The sequence below is a fragment of the Poecilia reticulata genome, chromosome 2 (assembly GCF_904066995.2).
Source record: "Poecilia reticulata chromosome 2, P_reticulata-male-v2, whole genome shotgun sequence".
Taxonomy (NCBI): Eukaryota; Metazoa; Chordata; class Actinopteri; order Cyprinodontiformes; family Poeciliidae; genus Poecilia; species Poecilia reticulata.
This window is the reverse complement of record NC_088831.1, coordinates 6,328,914-6,348,455: the sequence shown is the minus strand read 5'-3', so window position 1 is coordinate 6,348,455 and position 19,542 is coordinate 6,328,914. Positions and strand designations below refer to the sequence as shown.

The following is a 19,542-nucleotide window of genomic DNA, read 5'->3' as shown; positions in this document are numbered from 1 at the left end:
GGGTTGGTTTCTTCCTGTCATCACCTTTAAACACCGTGGTAAGCACAAGAAGAGAAAAATACCCGTCTTAAATTGAGCAAAAAATCATTTATTACAAAAACTTCATTTACAGGCGCTCGGCCTTACTGTCGTCTAGCACATTCAAAACGTAAACATAATTTTGTTCCTGAGGTGAATAATCAGCCGTAGCTGTGTTGCAAATCTCATGGAGAGGGAAACTGGTCTTCCTGTCAGTCACGCCGCAAAGCAAACTACGCCTGGTCATGTGTTTGAGGCGTTTTCAGGCTCTTTTCTGATTCGCCGGTCCTTATTGACATCCAACCAGAAGTCTGGGTTGTCTTGGTACCACTTCACTAAAAGACGAGCAGGACGGGTAAGAAAGCAATTGCAGAAGAGAATCCATATTTTAGAGTTCCTACACAGTTTGGAAAAGTCTACATATGTACTGACACGGAAGAACTTCCACAGTTTCTTCCATATTTCATTGCCAAAATGTATCATCCCTCAATTTGTTTTTTTGATGTCTGTGATTGTCAATATGTCTGCCCTGCCTTAAATATAGAAAACAATGGACTTCAGTCATGCAAGCTGTGTAGGAACTCTGATCATTTCACACTGAGTGGATTATTGGACCTGTTTGTCTGATGCCTTCAGCCCAGGACGTCTCTGCTCTCCAGCCCAGCCGCTGCAGCTTCTCACTCCTGATTGGGTAACGAAGATCGACCTGTGGCCTATCGGATCAAGAAAGAAAATACATTAACAGGAAATATTTTTGAAAGTATTAAATGCACTGTAGTGTGTGAAATTGCTCTGGCTATTTCCTGAAAGTAGGTGGGGGAAAAAAAACTTTCTAATAATTTCCTAACCTGCTGGAGACGAATTCAATCCAGTCGTTCACTTCAGATTCGGTCACGTTCTTTACCTGGAGGAAGCAGAAACCGTTTCAATCCTGAAACCGACTGATGCGTCAGTTTCACGAGACCCACCATCCTGACGAGTTCCCTCGCCAGCTGGACGATGGGAATCTCGACGCTTGTTCCCACGTTGTAGACGTCGCCCACCGTCCCTTTCTCCAGAACCAGCAGGAAGGCCTGGACGGCATCGCTGACGAACAGGAAGTGGCGGGACATGGGCAGGGTTCCCTGAATGGTGCTGCAGCAGAAAGAACGCGTCATTTGGCTTGTATCGTGAGGTACGCTTGGTACCTCACGATACAAGGTACGTGAGTTTGACCACACCTACCATTTGTTGTTGTGTTGCAGCAAAGTGAGAAACCTGGGAATCACCTGAAACATTTGGAACAACTTAAAATACTCAGACTGTGCCTTAATTCCTTGAAATAGTTGTAGATTAAGCATACCTTCTCTGTGAACTGCCTGGGTCCGTAGATGTTGTTGCTCCTGGTGATGATGATTGGAAACTGGAAAAACAAAGTGACGTTATTAATCTCGGTAAGATTAAAAAATAAATAAAATGGACAAACTCCAGACCTGATACTTGTCCCAGTAGGACCTGACCAGATACTCGGCAGCCGCTTTAGTAGCAGCGTACGGATTGGTCGGCCTCAGCGGACTGCCCTCATCAAATGCCTGAAAGGAAAGAGAAACGTAATCTAACATGGAATCTGACCTGGTGGAAAATAACCATTAAAACCTCGCCGACCTCATCCAGGCTGGTTCCGTACACTTCATCCGTGCTAACATAGACGAAGCGCTGCGGCTTGTGTCGAGCCCGATGGGCGGCATCCAGTAGAACCCTGGTTCCGTCGACGTTGACCCGCTGGAAAACGGAAGGGTACTCGAATGAGGACTCTGAGGGGGGGGAAAAGGAGCGTATAAAGAACTGGACCGAACTGCTTATGAAATGAAATCTGAACGGAGGCTGCTCACCAACATGAGTTTTAGCTGCCAGGTGAAAGATGACATCGATGTTCTCATTGATGAAAATTTGATTCACCAGCTGTGGGTTACACACGTCTCCCTGTTCAGCACGCAGGCACAAAATACAGGATATTTATTTTATTTCATGTGCAATTTAAACACAAAAAGGCACATTTTTACCTGAATGAAAGTGTAATTGTCTCTGTTTTCAACCCCTTCCAGACTCCTGGGACTGCAGCAGTAATCCAACTGCAAAATTAGACCTAAAGTATTTCAGCAATTATTTAGGAAAAGGATTCATAAATAATAAAACATGGTGTCCAAACATACTCATGTCAAAAGTGCCACAAAGTTATATTTTTTCCAAATGAAAAATGCAAATCTTGTCTTTTTTTTTCACCCACTCAACCACAAACTAAATATGTAACACTTTAATGAAACCAATTTATTTCTTTAAGGAAATAAATGTTTAAATAGAAAATGAGTTTTGTAAGTTTGTCTAATGTAAAAGAAAGGCATGCAGTATTATTTTTAGAGTGGGTCTGAATATTTTCTTAGTCTAGAAAAATTATTTTAACAAGCAGAATTGGGATTGTTCTTTCTTTTAAATACTTGCGTCATTTAGCCAAGTCTACTAAATCATAATTGTACAATATTTCACATTAAGAAGCCACGGATTCCACTATCAGTTATTGGCAAGGACTGTTTATCCACCTCATTTGCTTTCGCTTCACTTCTTTAAGTGTTTCTCCATCCAATATTAACTTCAACTGTGCTACAAATAAAAATGGGCAAAAACTGATCAAACCATGTTGTCTTTTTCTATCACATAAAAGCCCATTGAAACACATTTTGTGGTCGTGACAAATGTGGGGCAGTATGTGTTCTTGCAGACTCACAATATCCAAATTAATAATCCTCCATTCTGGGTAACCGGCGACCAGCGAACATACCAGATGAGAGCCACTGCAAATATAGAAATTAGAGAACCAACTGAAATTCAGAACATCGCACTGTCCTAATCTGATATTTGCATGTCACACGTGCAGCGTTATAACAGAAAACTAACTAAAGCAAAAGATTCCCCATATAGTTAAGCTTTGATCATAGTTTTAAAATTAACTTGCATGAATCCAGACCCTCCTGTCACCAAAACCGTCCTGTTACAGTTCATCCTCTGCTCTTCCTTCAGCTGTCATTTCTATTTAGCCATAAAAACATTTTTTGACGGACAATACAGAAGTTCTGCATTTTCTTCCGTACAGTAGAGGGATTGTGCGATGCACGACAGTTGTAAACTCTTTAACGGCAGTGTTGACACGTTGAAAGTAGGCGGTGCGTTTCCGCATTGGACACTGCTCTCCGCAATTTCATTGGGTACAGTGTATGACGTAAAATGACTCTCACGGTCTGGTTGGATAAATCCTGAGTCAATCGAACTGTCAGCAGTAAATGGGATGAAAGGCAAGCCATTTCAACCGAGATAAAATGTTTGATGATCCGGTATTCTTTTCAAAGTAAGTCTCAGTGGCTTACCAATTGTCACATTTAAAATTGTTTTTTTGTGTGGGAATAATAAAATTTACGTGCTATTCGGTAAAATTTTCATCCGCTTCGCATTCATCTTTGTAGCTTCCACAATATGAAGCCTGGCCTTTACAGAAAAAATTTCAGTAAATTTGAAGTGAATGGAATTGACTAAATATTCAGTGAATTTGGGTCTGCAAAATTATCCAATTCGGTTTAATTATGAAATGTGTGAAAGGATTAACGTCATCATTGGACAAATTGCTTTTATTTTTCACCGTCAACAGTCTATTTCCGGTTTAGCACTTGCTAACCACGGTTAGCTCGACGCCGCTGGTTTACTTCTGGCTTCGTGGCTCATTGAACTGATTAGCCTGACGTTTTATTTCTTTATCGCTTCACCACAAACGTGGAAAAATGTCGCGTTTATCAGCGACCTTCGCCGTCGCGCTGCTGCTCAGCCTGGAGGCTTCAGGGAAAACTGTGAGGGGGCTGTTCAGGAGCGAAGCGGCGAGGCAGGAAAATGGCCAGTTCATCACCAAATTCATGTACCAAGGTAACGGTGCTGATGTGCAGCTGTGGCCGCTAACGTGTCACTCCAGCACGGGCACAAGCTGCTCACCCTCCGCAGGGACTCTCATCGGTTCTTGATCAAATTCACTGCTTACGTTTTGTTTTAATGCCTTATTATCTACATATAAGGGTGTAACTAACTGACTAATCATTAACTTGGACTAGTAATGTCTGCAGTGATTATCATCACCTTCGGACATCTCTTAACCCTCCTGGAACCCTGGATATATAATTCAATAGTTTTGGTTTTATGTTTACTGTTTTAGTAGAAATTCTATATTCTGTTACATTTACATCTTTAATTCCCCTTAAGTTAAATAGTCGGACTATTTTTTTTTTCGTTGTCCACATTCCTTTGAAATGTTATCTATTGCTAAGTGAAGATATGGGGGCAAAAATAGTTGGACATAAATTTAGCAAATCCTTTTTAAATTAAATTTTAAAAACTGGTTGGAATGTTGCTGCCACTCTTTGGCTTGGAAAATTATATAAGACAAAATATGAGTTGTTGTAATTTGAATATATGGGATGGTAACATATAAATAATTGTTTTTAAAAAGGAAACTTGTAAATTGTGTTATAACATTATATAAAATTAATGAGAATGTGTCATCTTTGAAGACTGAAATTAATAAAGATTATAGATCAATTCATTTTTTAAATAAGTTTTTTTGCGTGTCACAGTAAGATTCAAATGGAGCACATTCTTAACTGTTTATTACATAATAACTCACTTTGTTTTTATTTCTTTAACTTAATAAACTACTCAACTAATTTGATTGATGTGGATGGAGTCATTCCTTTATTAAAATCTTGTTTTATCTATATCGTAATCTGTAATAAAATATTACTCAATGTTAAAATACACTTTAAAAAAGTAGAAAGTGTCTGATATTTTCTTGATTTATTTCATTTTAGCAGGTAACGGTGGGCTGCTGGTGTGTCGGCTGGACAACCCATCCCTGGGAACAGAGAAGGAGGCCAGGCTGCTGCTGTACCAGGACATGGACTCAGACCTGGACAACCTGAGCTGCTCCCAGCGACTCAGCAGAGCCCAGTTCACCAGTAAGTGTTCCACTTTATTACCACGAAGAGATCAAGACGTCATTGATTGACTTTTCTGCCCACCACCTGCTTCAGTTTCCCTCAGCCAGGAAGAACACAACCAGACGATCCCTCGTCAGTCTTCGCCCACAGCCTGGCAGGTGCTGTACGCTGACAGATACACGTGTGAGGTAACTGGGAATGTTAACGTGTTTCCACAGACATAAAGTTCGAATACAACTGTTGGGATGAGGAAATATTTCCATTGTTTGTTTTCTCGTCAGGAAAGCTCAGCTACGCCGTCGTACGCTGACCTCGGCTTCAGTCTCCTGCTGTTCAACCCCGACTCTGCCGGGAACCCGCTGGATCACTTCAGCGCAGAGGAAGCAGGTCAGACAACCCCGACGCACGACGTTGGTTTAGGAGGACGGCTGTGTTTGCAGTTGTTCCAAACTCTTCCTGGGGTTTTGATTTTAACAGTATACAAACATGTTTCCTTAGGGCTGCACAGTTTCTACTTCCTCCTGCTGCTCGCCTACTTCATCGCCTGCTGCATCTACTTCCAGCCTCTGTATCAGGCGCTGAAGAAAGGGGGCCCCATGCACACGGTCCTGAAGGTGCTGACCACGGCCCTGGCTTTGCAAGGCTGCTCCGCCCTCTGCAACTACATCCACCTGGCCAGGTAGCCTCCATCCAACTGTCCTATAGAAATTTCCACCATCAATTCCATATATAATGAGTTTTACTTTCAGAAATGAGCGATTAGAAAATATTCAACTCTTTTACGATGTTTTATCTATAAGTGTTTGATTGATGTAATGCACACAAATGTTTATCCACTCATTATTGACGCCAGAAAGTCAATATCAGTTTTTTGCTTTTGAACATTCTCCTTTTTTCTGTGGAGAAACTAAAACAATCAGAATTATGCTTCAAAAATATGAATAATTTTGAATGGAGCTTTATTCTTTAAGTTGAACTAAAAATGTGTAATCTGGTGTCCTGCAGGTACTCCAGAGACGGTACTGGGATCCCCCCGATGGGCAGCCTGGCAGAGTGTACGTTACGCCTCACATTAACTCTACTCACACATCAATTAAACAACGCCATCCTTATTCATGTCTTCTCTGCGCTTCTGTGTGTGTCGCCGTGCAGTCTGGGACATGGTGTCCCAGGTGTCCATGCTGTACATGCTGCTGAGCCTGTGTATGGGCTGGACTCTGAGTCGAGGCAGGAAGCCGCAGTCCAGACCCCTGCAGTGGGAGCGCTCCCCGGCGTCCACCGCCGTCGCTGTTGGTGGCGTGGTCACACAGGTACCAGCTTAAGGTTTTATGTGGCCAGGGTTTGTTATTAGGGAAGTTTCTCAATGCTCTGGTGGGGATTGGTGTTGTCCACAAAGAAGTTGATATCGTCAGTCATGGCTGGCAAAGAGCAATCCGATCCGTAGCCTACACATTGACCCGATCTGTGGTTCCCAGGGAGTCCTGCTGCTGTGGGAGCAGTACTCTGAGTCAGAGAGCGAACACCACAGCTATCACGCTCAACGTAGCCTAGCAGGTCTCCTCCTCCTGGCTCTGAGAGTGGTGCTGTCCCTCCTGCTGGCCTCCGTCCTCTACCAGATCGTCTCCACAGAGAGGAGCACCCTGAAGAGGGACTTCTACCTCTGCTTCGCTAAGGTGACGACTCTGAGCTCCACAGCAGCCTCCGAGCCTGACAGCCGCTTAACCTCCAGGTTGTCTTCTCTCCGCAGGGCTGCTTCCTGTGGTTCCTTTGTCACCCCATCCTCGTCCTCATGTCTGTGGTCTTCAATGACCACCAGAGGGAAAAGGTGCGAGATCACAACTTTCAGAATTTTACTGTCCGTTACCTGAAATCGGTCTTCATTCCCTCTGCCACTACCTTCTGTTCTGTAGGTCATCACCATCGGCGTGATCCTCTGCCAGTCCATCTCCATGGTGATCCTCTACCAGCTCTTCCTGTCCCGCTCGCTCTACTGGGAGGTGTCCTCCCTCTCCTCCGTGTCTTTGCCGCTCACTATGTCCAGAACGAACCACCACAGGGGGCGCCTATGAGCACAGATACCCAGGTTACGGTGAGAACTGAAGCGTCTCTGTCAGACGCAGCAGGAGATGTTCCCCCCTGCACCGTCGTCTGTCCCACGTTAGAGCTACCACTGAGCCGTGGACAGACGACAGTACTTACTGCAACACACTACCTCTGACTTCTAACTGGAGCCTCTGGGATGCAAAATGCATGGCCACGCATGCATCAGCTGGCGAGGTAGACGTCAGCAGAAAACCACGATAAAGAACTTGAGAGAGCGCAAAATCGCAAGCAATCACAATTAGATAATTTTTAAAGGCTTTACCTGCAAATCGCTGAGTCAGCCATGATTGGGGCAGTCTGCATGTAGATACGATTTTTATGTTATTATTGTTATTATTTCTGTGTCACAAAAGCTGTACCGTTATTTAACTGTCAACGTAAATGTATGAGCTGACAGCATGTGAGATGCAAATCATCGAACCAACATTAACTCTCTGTAGCTGCAGCGAACTGCATGACTCTGAATTGGCAGAAATGGTGAGTTTACTAAAAATCTTTTTCCACAAGAGCTCCACTGTGTAAATACATTCCTGTGATTTTCCATTTACTTCTGTTATCGGGCTAAATCTGACTTAAGTTTGTGTCAAAACAAAACAGAGGCTGGTGGGATCATATCTTCTTGTTCTGCATGTTTGCACCTGTTCTGCAAACATGCAGAACAGGTGCCAAGAAAGAAACTGACATATTTATTTGTCTATTTATTTTTTAAGTGATTAAAAAAAAAGGGCAGCGTCCAATACCACTACTTCTCATTCTGTTTGGTCAGAGGCTGCTGAGCTTCTACATATTTAAAAATATACTTGAATGTATAGCCTTTGTCAGCTGTTATAAATACGCAAAATGATATCAGTCCATATTGCTTTGCACTGAAACAGTGCATGTGTCAAACATTACATTATGTTTTATACTGCAGCACAGAGACAATCTAGCATTCAGTTGTTTAGGTAATTATTCAAACTTGAATGTCCATGTCTGGTATAATTTATGTCACTTGTGGAAATAAAATGAGCAAACATGGCAACTGTAATGAGTTCACTGAAATTGATTAATTAAAAAAATTTAAATTGTAAACATTCTTCAATATCATCATGGAAACCACATGGTGAGGAACTGCAGAGACTCTGCTCAGGTGGGATCCTACATACTGTTAGGAGATACAAGTCACTATTTTTGCCTTTTGAAAAATATTAAACTTAATATATGTTCTTATTCCGTAAAATTTTCTTAAAATAGTTATCATAAACATCAATTTAATGCAACACCGCACACTTGTAATGCTACACTCCTTTATATAAATCTAAAACTGTATGTTTTGTTTAAAAAAATCCATTACCCTAGAATAATCCAAACCTAAATGAAAACATTTATGCGATGGAAAAGACAATAAATTAAACTTCGTCACGAACAGGATTCGAACCTGTGCGGGGAAACCCCATTGGATTTCGAGTCCAACGCCTTAACCTCTCGGCCACCGTGACTACGCATGCTCTAAGACGTCATCACGTCACAATATAAATGTTGACGCATGACAAGTGTAAATACATAATTTAAATAAACTATAAAACTATTTTACTATTCATCGTTTTGTAAGCGTATACTGTTACACCATACGCTGATGGACACAATTACTCTTAGACCAGTTGTAACACGAGTTTTTGAAAGGACTCTAAAATGTCTTTGTGCCGTCTTGCATCCTAGTTTTAACCATTTTTTAAAAAAAATATTTGCTTTTAACATGTCACCCTACCTCGTTAATGTATGTCTTTCGCTACTTTCTTTCTGGAGCCTTCCAGGTTGGTCCAGTATGTGTCCGAAATTAGTCGCACTCTGCTTGGTGGTGCATTCAAAGCCACTTGGTGAAAGCTGTCACTAAACATTTGACAACAATCTAAACTCCAGAAATAGTTCACCATCCTTACTAGTTATCAAAACGAACGATTTTTTTATTTTAGTACCACTAACTACAATTACTAATAACGAGGTGTAACTATTTTAAACTGTACTCTGAGAAAAAGTTAGCATTTCTTTCGAACGCCTCACAGCTGACGCTTCGAACAAACGTCATTTCTATTGGTCTATCAGTCTAATCCCCGCCTCCTTCTGACGAGCATAAGTAGCGCTTGCGCATAGCCGGCGAGAAGAGTATTACAGCAACGAAAATGATCAACTGGAAGGTAAATATTGTATAAATGCGTTTATTGTAATTATAATATTTATATTTGATTAATAGCTAAGCAGGTTATCTTCCTTTAAAGTTGCCAGAGATTTACATTGCTTTTTAAATTGTTGCTAAACACAATGCTAATGTTTTCAGAGCTAACCAAACAGAAGATGTCACTATTAAATCTGATGCACATTAGTCAGAATGCCACAGTATCAGATTTTGGGAGCAAGATCTGATCGCTTGTGGCTGTATAGAATGTATGGGCTGTAGCTTTTAATACACATGATTTAGAGAGCAGCTGCTTCTCTCTCTCATGCAGCCTCCCCTCTCAAATTAACTTCCTCCTGCAGCAGACAGCTGTTGCAGGGGGATCACATAGAGGGGAGGAGAGATTTCTCCTGCTTCTCTGATTATTCCAGACATTTCTCCTCCATCACAATATTTTAAAATTCACTGGAAGTCTTCTAAAAATATTTTTCTCGATCTGCTTTCCAGGCCTTGGACAACGTCCCCCTCCTCTTCTACATCCTGGCCTTGAAGACGCTGCTGCTGTGCTTGGCCTTCGCCGGGGTCAAGATTTACCAGAGCAGGAAAGCTGAGGAAGCCCTGAAGAAGCAGCAGGCCGAGAGGAGGAGAAGGCTGGCCCAGCAGACGCAGGAACTCATCGACAACCTGAAGGAGGACTGAGGAAATCCAGAGGAGCAGGTGCTGCTTTTACTCAAATGAGCCGACTATTTTTCATCCAGTTTGAACGTATGTATAGAAATCTTTTCTCTTCCCGATCAGAACGAGCTCCTCCCAACGAGCCGGAGAAGCAGAAAGAAAGAGGAGAATCTGGAGATTCGCTCTTCAGCACTGGGATGTTGACTTCACAAGTTTTACTCCATATTAATTGACTGTTTTTTAAATATATATAAGAAAGGAAAGCAGAATCTATTCAGACATGGAAAAACTGCCTTGCTGTCACTCATGGTCTGAGCTGAGCTTTGTCTACATGTGTGGCTGAATTTTCACTGTCTGAAATATTTTTGCGCTTATTTTTGTAACTACATTAAATCGTTTGCTCCACATCAGTGTTTTTGAGTCAGTTTTTTTCTTTATTAATTAAGGAAAACAATTTAATATAATTCTAAAATAAAACTTGGCTCTAAAAATGTGCCATTACTGTATAACATGCACCTGTTTTTTTTTAATTCAATATTACTGATTTGTGTTTAACATCACAGTGTGTTGCTTGTGCCAATTTGATATTAATGTATTAAAAGAAAAGACAAGACACAAGCTCTTGGTTCATAGATTTTTGGGAACATTTTTGCCCAAACTAAAGATAAACAGCAGTTTTCTGTATATTAGAATAGAGAAAATAACTTTTGTAATGTCTTGTTTTAGAAAAAAATCTAATAAAAATTCCATCATGGCTCAAAGTAAAGTGAGTTTAAAGCATTTGTAAAATCATTTTTATCGGACAGCTGGTTCTCGACTTTGTTAGAAACTTTCTTGTGTCTGAATAGAAGCTGATTGGATCATGAAAATAATTGTTTGAAATGCATCACTATGTGTAAAAAGAGTCTACAGAGCATAAGAGTTTGAGTTTTGGAAGATATCCAGTGACATGACACTTAAACGTGAACATGCAGCAGTAGGTTTTTTTGTTTGTTTTTTACCTTTGTCGAACAGCAGGGGGCGCTACTGCATTCATATTTACTCAATGGGTGTAAAAGCAGGTTGACAAACGAGCAAAGAAATATGACGCTAAGTTTTTCAAAATCTTCGACTCAGTGGTGGAGAAAGTACTCAAAAAATTTACTTAAGTAAAAGTACAAATACACAGACAAAAATGTACTTAAGTAAAAGTCAAAGTACCACATTAACATTTTACTTAAGTAAAAGTAAAAAAGTACTGGCTTTTAAAAATACTTAAGTATTAAAAGTAAAAGTACTTGCTGAATGCATTACCTAATCACTAATATCATTAAGTGTACCAATCGTATTTAATTTTAATACATCAGTAATGTGCCATTTTAATGAACAATGCCACAGATAAAGCATGTTTTTATTGAGTTTACTCTGTAACATAGTTTAGACTTAGATATGTGATTCTATGCATCATAATTTCAGGGATGGAAACATCTCGTCTCCTGTCCTAACATAACATGAACTTCACTTTTTTTGCCACACATTTATTTTGAAAGAAATCCAACTGGCAGAGGAGGACCTGGAACCAAGGAGCCACGTAGCAGAGTTGTAGTCTGGACCACTGAACCCAAGACCAAATCAAAACCAGCACCCCGCCGCTACATGACAATAAAATTAAGTGCACCTATCAAAACTGCTTCTCAAATTGATCAGAAAGATTCACTTTTCCATAAAAACACCTAGATATTAAATACTTAGAGCTGAAATAAATTTAACCAGTGACAATTCAAACTCTTCTTCATTCTGTTTTGCTTTCATCTCTGTGCCACAATACACAGAGGTCTCCTGCCATCCCTAAAAAAATAACACCCTGGGCGGTTGCCCATATTGCCAATGTCAGAAATAATAATTGTCTGCACCATTATACATAGCAATTAACAATGCTCAACTATGAACACTGCCCAAAGCCCAATAAGCAAGAAGTAACCAAGCAGGAGGAGCACCGTGACTGTTCTCATCCTCCCTCCTGCTGCAACGTCTGCCGCCATGACAGGTGACGAAAACAAAGCGCAATGAGCATGCTCTGTGTTCCTACGTTCTTGTTTTATTTATTCGCCAATTAAATATAAAGATATTTTATTGAAATAAAATAGCTACTGCAGTGTACGCAGAGCATTACAAGAACAAAGAACGGCTCTCAGTGAGGCTTCAGCACTATAGGACTTAGTCAAGATCCGTCCAGAAGAATCAGTTGGTCCATGAATGTCATATTACTATATTGCACTTTGGTCACAGCGTTGTCCCATATATGCGACACCTCAGTCAACACCTCCACACAGTAATTCAGCGCATGAGTGACAACTTTTTTTCATCGCAGATGCAACATGTGTTTCAGTCAATACAGCTAGCTTTGCTAGCATCACGTCCACAGATCTTACCTTTCTTTAAGCTTTCCTTCCAAGTGACGTTAAAAATTGGACGAAGTCCCACTGTCTGTGAAAGCGAAGCGCTGCTGATTTTGCATGTCGCCATATATTATGATTTATGCAGCGCTATTATATTACTGACATTAGACAGACAGCTTCTCCTCTCAGAGGAAACCACTGCGCATGTCTGGAGCTCCGCGTGCGAGTAAAGGTGGAGCCGATGGGTGACAACAGACACTAAGTCACGTTATTGCTCGGATTTTACGGCGCCACCTTAAGACCCTGAACTTCACATTTTAACAGAAAAAAAGAGCAACGAGACTTACAATGTAACGAGTAACGCGACAGTTTTGTAGAAATGTAGTGAAGTAGAAAGTACAGATACTTACTGTAAAATGTAGTGGAGTAAAAGTAGAAAGTCCCCATTATTAAATCTACTTAAGTAAAGTACAGATACACGAAAACTGTACTTAAGTACAGTAACGAAGTACTTGTACTTCGTTACTTCCCACCACTGACTTCGTTTTGTTTTCTTGTGTTTTCATTTTGGGCTGATCTCATTTCCATTTTCGTCTTTAAGTCCTTGTTTTCTGTTTTTTTTTTTTTGCTGGTGCTGCTTTCCTTGCTCTTCCAGTGTCACACCAGATTCCACTTTTTATAATCAACCCTCCTTCAGCCTTTTGTCGTCATTCCCTCTTGAGTATTTAATTTCCTGATTCGTTCTAAACTGTAAGTATTTTTGTTCAGTCATTTAAAAGAATAACTTGAGTCCTGCATTCTGCTTCGCTTCTCTGTTGCTATTGAGTCCCTCATTCATCCAACACTCTGTATTTCCTCTAAAATTATCTAATCTTTGACCAGCACAGCTGTATTATCACGAAGTGGATTTGAATAGCAAGCCATGCATTTGATAATATGAATTGTATCTGGACCGAGAACAAAAACTCTACACAGGTTCTGCAAGATATGTCTGCTCCCAGTTTTTTTTCCCCAAATCTGTTTTTTCCTTCTTTGTCCATCAACCCCATTTCATTCGTACTTAAGTTAGTAAAACATTTTATCCGTTAAACAGACAAAAAAACTGACATTTTGTAAGAAATAAAAAAATGTTAAGTCTCTCATATTATGCAATAGGTTTATTTGGGATAAAACATCGACATTAAAGAAGTCAAAACATAAGATGGTAATGTTAATAAGCTGCTGCAGTAGAGGTTATCTGGAACTTCAGATAAAAATTCTACAATATATTTAGGCTAATGTATACAGAACCAGAGTAACATTGAACCAGGAGCTTCATGTTGTTGTTTTTTATCAATGGCAGGAATTAAGCAATGCATCTTTTTTTTTTTAATTTTGCCTATTAGCACCTACATAGCGCACAGCTTGATTATCTTTACATTCAAGTTTAAGTTGAGTTTTTGTATGGCTATCAACACCATTATAAGCACAATCTTTAACTTTCGTACAGTCAACAACTTTAAATATTTTCTTGCTAAAACCTGGCATGATCCCCTTCACATTTTGACAGAGAGCATTCACATCTTGGAGAGATGCTATAATGAAGGTTTCTGTATGCTTGCAACCCCCTTCATTATTGAATCTTTCGTTCATGACGTCGTTACACTGCCCTTTGGTCATGCTGTCGATGATGTTCTTATCGATCGGATTCTGCCCTTCGGAGAGCTCGACAGCAGAGAGCAGCATCAGCAGGAAGCCGGCAACCTGGATCTTCATGATTACTGGTGGAGAGAGAGAAAAACAAAGGTGATCAACATTTACCTGTTAAAAATAGCTAAAAATGCAATTTGTCAAAGATTAAATTGAAAGAATCCCAGTGAAATGACATACCGGATGTTATTTTTCACTTTCAGCTGACTGTGTTGGTAGACTTGGGTGTCTGAAGCACGGACTGCAGAAGATCTTCAATGGTGGAAAGTCTCTGAAGCTGCACTCTGACTGATCTGGGCTTGTTATATAGTATCCAGGTGAGAGGGTGAGACCAGTTTATCAAATTTGAATAAAGATAAGCCCATATCTGAACAGAAATCTGTGAAAAACAAGCCTATTTTAAGATGTAAATGTGTGTTATGCAAAACCTTTAAGGTCGGGGAAATTCACAGAAAGGTCCTTTTATTATTGTTGCACACAAGGAGCTAGGATCCTCTCTTTAATTTGAGCTATTCTTCACCAAATGAGGCCAGAATTGTGGAGATCTACACTGTAAGTACAGTTATAATTTATTCCACAATTGCAGGTAAAAATCTGAAAAAGAAGCTCTTAAGGTGGGGTTAGGGTTCTTACTGTAGTATCAGGTCAATTGAAGAAACATCATTTTAGATTTGTAAATCTGACAAAAGAAAAAAACAGTTAGGTAGTTGCTTCTACTATTTTCTTTATTATTTGAAGAAACAAATTGTTTGAAGTGTTTGCTCTTAATGGCAACTTCATAAATCGTCACATCATGTTCAAATATAACAATAATACATTTTTTGTTTGATCTTTGTGTTGGTAAAGTAAGAAAATTAGGTTTTAGTACTTTGTGGCAATGGGAATTTAAAGAATATTTTCTTTGCATTTAAGAAAAGCTGAAGTAGAAGTGCAGGAGGGAAACCGTTTCACAAATTAATTCAAATACAATTTGTTTTATCTTGAAGATTGCAGATCTGCTTTGAATGAAGGAGGATTCTGAGCCTGTCAGCAGATCCAGTTGAAACCAGATATTTGCATATATTGTATGAGAAGATATGCAGCATTTTCATTTCATGTCAATTAGGATTATTAAAATGATAATTATTTGAAAAATGCTAGAAATTGAGAAATATTCATCAGGTTATCAAGGTTTTGTTTTTATGTCTTCAGATGGATAATGGGATGAAAGATGAGAATCGGTTTTATAATTTTGAAACTCAGAATCATGAATTCTGAGTTTAAGATTTGCTTAAGCTTAAGATTTGAAGACTGAACATTAAAATTGGGTTACTGGAAACAACAAAGTTTAGGTGGAAGACAAAACCCGTCAAGTCTTTTCCATCTTCTTCCTCTGTTGGTTTATTTTAATCCAGGATTCCATGTAATATTTCAACTTTTGTTTTCTGAAACACTATTGTTATTAGCATGTAATTCATGGTCATCAACATAAGCACAACACAGCTCTTTCTTAAGCAGTAGGTTCAATGTAATGGTTTTATTCTGTTTACACTTTGAGGAAAATACATATTAGGTTGTTTCTTTTCTACGCCAAAAAATGAAAGACATAGTTGTTTCTTAAAATGTGTCAAAAGGTGTATATATAGTAAGTATCTAATTTTAAAAAGTTGTTCAGAAAAGATTAGCATCTTGTTTTAAAGCATTTTTCTCACAATGAAGTTTACTTGTGATCTCCTGCGAAGTGCACAGGTAAACCATCTTGACAACTCACAGCAATGACTCTGTTATTCAGCCGTTTCCCCTTGTATTCACATTTGGGTTTCCTGGCTTGCTTCTTGACCGTACAAACCACAACTCTGAACTTCTTTTTGCTCTCCGTGTAATGACTTCCGTTATTATAAACGCCTTGACCCTTACAGACAGACTGGACTTCCTTGGCAATCAGCGAGAATGAACGTGTTCGTCTTCTTGCAGACGTTGTTGTCGTCGTAGATCTTCTTCTGTTTCATCACTGCAGTGCATTTTTGCGCGGTCATCTTCTTGTCCACGTGCTGCCTTTTGAACTTCTCGTAGCGCGCGCGCGTGTTTTCCAGTTCCGGGGTGCAGGTTGTATTTACGAACTCGGAGGCGGTGGCCTGCAGGGGGAGCAAGCAGACGAGCAGGCAGAATGGCAGGACCTTCATGATTCTGAAAGAAGATGGAAGAATTTGAGAACAAATCCTAAAACGAATTTGAGAGAAGGTTCTCCCACATATTTAGTTTTGGTCAAAGACGAGAGATTCAAAACGTGAACGAAGTCACCTCTTTTTGAGAACATTTTGTGTTTGCTGTGTTTCAGGCTCCGTAAAATACTGATTTTTATTATCAAAATGTAGAAAACATTTGACTTTTTAATCATTTCTGACTAATTTTAAGAAATAATAACTGTTACCTGGTCCAAAATGAGTGATTTTTTTCCCCAGACGAACAGGAGGCAAAAAGAGAATGAAGTCTTCTTCCTTTTTAGTTGTCGAAGTGAGTGTGAAAACAAACTAATGCTCCAAAGTGTGTCTCCTTTTGAGGAGGAGTTTCTTAACATGTCAATGTAAAGGTGTAACTCTTATCACGTAATAATACGCAATTAGCTTAAAGCAAACTGATTGGCTATTTTATTCCGCCATGATCAATATTTATAATGCATTAATCTGCATAAGAACACGCAATTGGCTGCATATGGTACTTGTATAACAGAACATTTCTCATAACAGGCAGAACTCAGGACCACCGCAGCTAAAAATATTTTTTACTGAATCAAATCAGTGAGTCGTTCTGAGAAGGTGATGAGTGGAAGAAACAAACATGGCCGACCACAAACGGGAGCTGCTGAGAGTCTCTTCTCACGTATCCTGAAAAGCAAATCAGATGAGATTTAAAAGAAATTAAGCTTGTAGGAAAAATTGACTGAAGTGCATCTATATATTGCATATGATATAAATACCAAAAACGAGTTTCAACTGATATGTAGTGGTGAGTTTTATCATGAACAGTGTGGATGAAGGATTTTCACTGAAATGACCACAAAACCACACTTGCAGCAGCAGTCACACATGCATAGATTGTGCAAAGACATTGAATGTTGCATTTACCTGCAGTGAAATCTTAAGCATATCTGTAGGTGTTATTATTTTTAATGGTAAAGCATTATTTTTGCACAACAGTAGCTGTAACTTATGGTCTTAACATCAGAAATAAACCTATTGTTGCCTGTTGGACTTGCTTCCTGCATGTGAAGGAACACATTTCACCTTCAAAACAGAGAAAAACTACAGTAGAGGTGTTAGTTTATTAATTATCAACTGAAAACGGTTTATAATTACCTGAAGATATTTAACTTTTCCCTTAGAGTACACAACGTTTTTCTTCACACAGACGCTCAGAATTTCTCATCAGATGATAAAACGGACCGATCAAGAAAATGTAATTTCAAACTTTTCTCCAGCAACACCTGCGACTACAGAGGTTTGTTGTAGTTACCAATAACTATCTGTCCAACCATTGTGACCACAAAACCACCTCTGTTTACAAGAACTGAATGTTCAGGTCTCTTCTAGTAAATCCATAGCCCACTACCTGAAAACTGGGCCACATTTTGTTGTATTAAATCAACTAGAATCCACTGAAGGGATAAATTGTTTAAAATATGTACAATTTATATCCAGACAGCATCTGAGCATTTGATGTTCTCTCCAAAGGCAAAGCAACAAAAACTGAAATATTGACCTGAAATGAATCTCAACATTTTTCTTTTCTTTTCTTTTCTAGTGTGTGCCTTTAAATCCACTAAAAACCAGTTGGCATTGGTTTTAGAGAACAGAACAAGCATCTAGATGTTTTGACTTGGCTTTAGCCTCATTGTGATTAGATCTGAATGTTATGTTGGTTAAATTAATTTAGGTGTGATGCAGAGAAATGTGCATTTAAAGAAAGCGTGAGTGATTTTGCTCAAGCCACAATAAAATGTAGTGACGTTATCATTATTATAAAGATCAGTTAAATATGGCGCCACAGGTTGGACAGCAGCGCCCTCTGCTGTTTGCACAGAGATGTGGAAAAAACCCACCACCACCTGAAAAGCTATTCGTGCTGGAAAGTTTTAATTTTTTTAGTTTTACAAAATACAAATAGTGAAAAAATGAACATCAAAGACCAGTCTGGTAGTTACATTTCTTTTCCAGTTTACTTTATTGTTTGCCAATATTATTTCCAAGATGCAGAAAATGCTTTATTTCAAATAGTAATTGACAAGGAAAAGGTTCTAAGTTGTTCCAGATATCAGTTGTTGCTGCTTGTAGCGAACTTGAACGCAGCACAAAGTGGAAAATTAGCCATTATTTCTAATTTTTCTTGACTTTATCCAGATGATAAGCCACATGGTTTTGATTACACAAAACTGTAACACTAGTTGCTCGACCCTCGACAGCTCTGTATTTGCAATCAGGATATTTGGTTAACTTCTCATGTTCACAGTCAATAATTTGGAGATCTATATCCTGTGTTTGACGGTCGTTACCGAAGTTACAGATTCCAGTAAGGACTCCTGTTGGGTCCAAGAAGACTGTATTGATTGGCTTGCACCGTTTTTTAGGTGCATTTATTTCTTTCATTTTGGTATCGCAACTGGGGGGATTCATGTTGATGACGACGTGCTTCTGGAAGAAGTTCAGAGCCTCGGAGATCTCGGCTGCAGAGAGAGCGAGGATCAGGACGGCAACAACCTGGATCTTCATGGTTTCCTGTTGAGGGAAAAACAATCCAAAAATCTTCTTACATAGAAATTAGAGCAGCTGAAGAGATACAATTACACAAATATAAGACAGCTATCTGTTTATAAAAATTTAAAGAAAATTTTTTAATAGTAGAGATTTTGAAATGTTGGTGATTTCAAACATGTTATATGAACCTGCTAAAAGTAATTTCTCCTCGTTGTCCATATGTCCACTAGCTGATTCAGGAGACCGAGATTTAAGATTATCCTGCTTGAATGTGGTGTTTTCAAAAGTGTCTTTTTAGTTTGACATTTTAGACCCATTCTCATTGATTGAACATGACTTTGCCTATGCTTCTAGTTCTACATAATCAATTTTTTATTTAAAATGACTTACTGATACCTCAATCGCAATTTTCCTCTATCACATACCTTTTCTGTTTATTTTTGATGATCTACAACACACATAAAGAGAAAAATATTCAGTGTTTAAATTAGAAGTGTGGAATTCAACAGAAAATATAAATGTGATTTATAGGATCAAAAATCATACTCTTATTTTTCCAACTAGGAAATGAGCGAACCACCTGAGAGACAAGCAACACAACATTTTCAACCATCTCTTAGATTGTTTTTACTCACCTGCTCAGAATTGTGGTTATGATAGTAACGTCTTCATACAGTTTAAAGAACACTTTTTTCTTCACATTTGAGAAAAGCTGAAGTAGAAGTGCAGGAGGGAAACCGTTTCACAAATTAATTCAAATACAATTTGTTTTATCTTGAAGATTGCAG

The 19,542-nt window shown here is 39.2% G+C and overlaps 3 protein-coding genes, 1 long non-coding RNA gene and 1 other non-coding gene across 9 annotated transcripts; 2 read left to right on the top strand and 3 right to left on the bottom strand.

The window, feature by feature from the left end:
* Nucleotides 1-67: 67 nt before the first annotated feature.
* On the bottom strand, nt 68-7,012 carry tgds (TDP-glucose 4,6-dehydratase). Of its 4 annotated transcripts, none has more exons than XM_008426103.3 (12): nt 6,892-7,012; nt 2,780-2,846; nt 2,061-2,129; nt 1,890-1,980; nt 1,663-1,811; nt 1,491-1,589; nt 1,361-1,420; nt 1,243-1,286; nt 987-1,152; nt 867-922; nt 634-731; nt 68-353 (listed from the first exon to the last, which is right to left on the bottom strand). In XM_008426103.3, exons 1-12 carry the CDS (start codon nt 6,906-6,908, stop codon nt 262-264), a joined length of 1,008 nt encoding a protein of 335 aa, XP_008424325.2. In that variant the 5' UTR covers nt 6,909-7,012; the 3' UTR covers nt 68-261. The 4 variants fall into 4 exon arrangements, with proteins under 4 accessions (XP_008424325.2, XP_008424317.2, XP_017166398.2 ...); XM_008426095.2 differs by lacking the exon at nt 6,892-7,012 and adding an exon at nt 3,008-3,748; XM_017310909.2 differs by lacking the exons at nt 987-1,152; nt 1,243-1,286; nt 6,892-7,012 and adding an exon at nt 3,008-3,748.
* Nucleotides 3,730-8,157, top strand: gpr180 (G protein-coupled receptor 180). Of its 2 annotated transcripts, XM_008426122.3 has the most exons (10): nt 3,730-3,963; nt 4,899-5,045; nt 5,121-5,215; nt 5,309-5,414; nt 5,526-5,706; nt 6,033-6,082; nt 6,180-6,337; nt 6,503-6,700; nt 6,775-6,852; nt 6,938-7,232. In XM_008426122.3, exons 1-10 carry the CDS (start codon nt 3,825-3,827, stop codon nt 7,094-7,096), a joined length of 1,311 nt encoding a protein of 436 aa, XP_008424344.2. In that variant the 5' UTR covers nt 3,730-3,824; the 3' UTR covers nt 7,097-7,232. The 2 variants fall into 2 exon arrangements, with proteins under 2 accessions (XP_008424344.2, XP_081472256.1); XM_081616130.1 differs by having other exon boundaries at nt 6,775-8,157.
* A 369-nt stretch (nt 8,158-8,526) lies between these two features.
* On the bottom strand, nt 8,527-8,608 carry trnas-cga (transfer RNA serine (anticodon CGA)). The gene has a single exon. It is a non-coding gene; the product is annotated as a tRNA-Ser (tRNA).
* A 567-nt stretch (nt 8,609-9,175) lies between these two features.
* smim11 (small integral membrane protein 11) lies at nt 9,176-10,121 on the top strand. Its single transcript, XM_008426082.2, has 3 exons — nt 9,176-9,304; nt 9,790-9,999; nt 10,081-10,121. The coding sequence occupies exons 1-2, from the start codon at nt 9,290-9,292 to the stop codon at nt 9,979-9,981; spliced, it is 207 nt and encodes a 68-aa protein (XP_008424304.2). The 5' UTR covers nt 9,176-9,289; the 3' UTR covers nt 9,982-9,999; nt 10,081-10,121.
* A 3,356-nt stretch (nt 10,122-13,477) lies between these two features.
* LOC145555036 (uncharacterized) lies at nt 13,478-15,151 on the bottom strand. Its single transcript, XR_014091092.1, has 2 exons — nt 14,205-15,151; nt 13,478-14,095 (listed from the first exon to the last, which is right to left on the bottom strand). It is a non-coding gene; the product is annotated as an uncharacterized LOC145555036 (long non-coding RNA).
* Nucleotides 15,152-19,542: the final 4,391 nt, after the last annotated feature.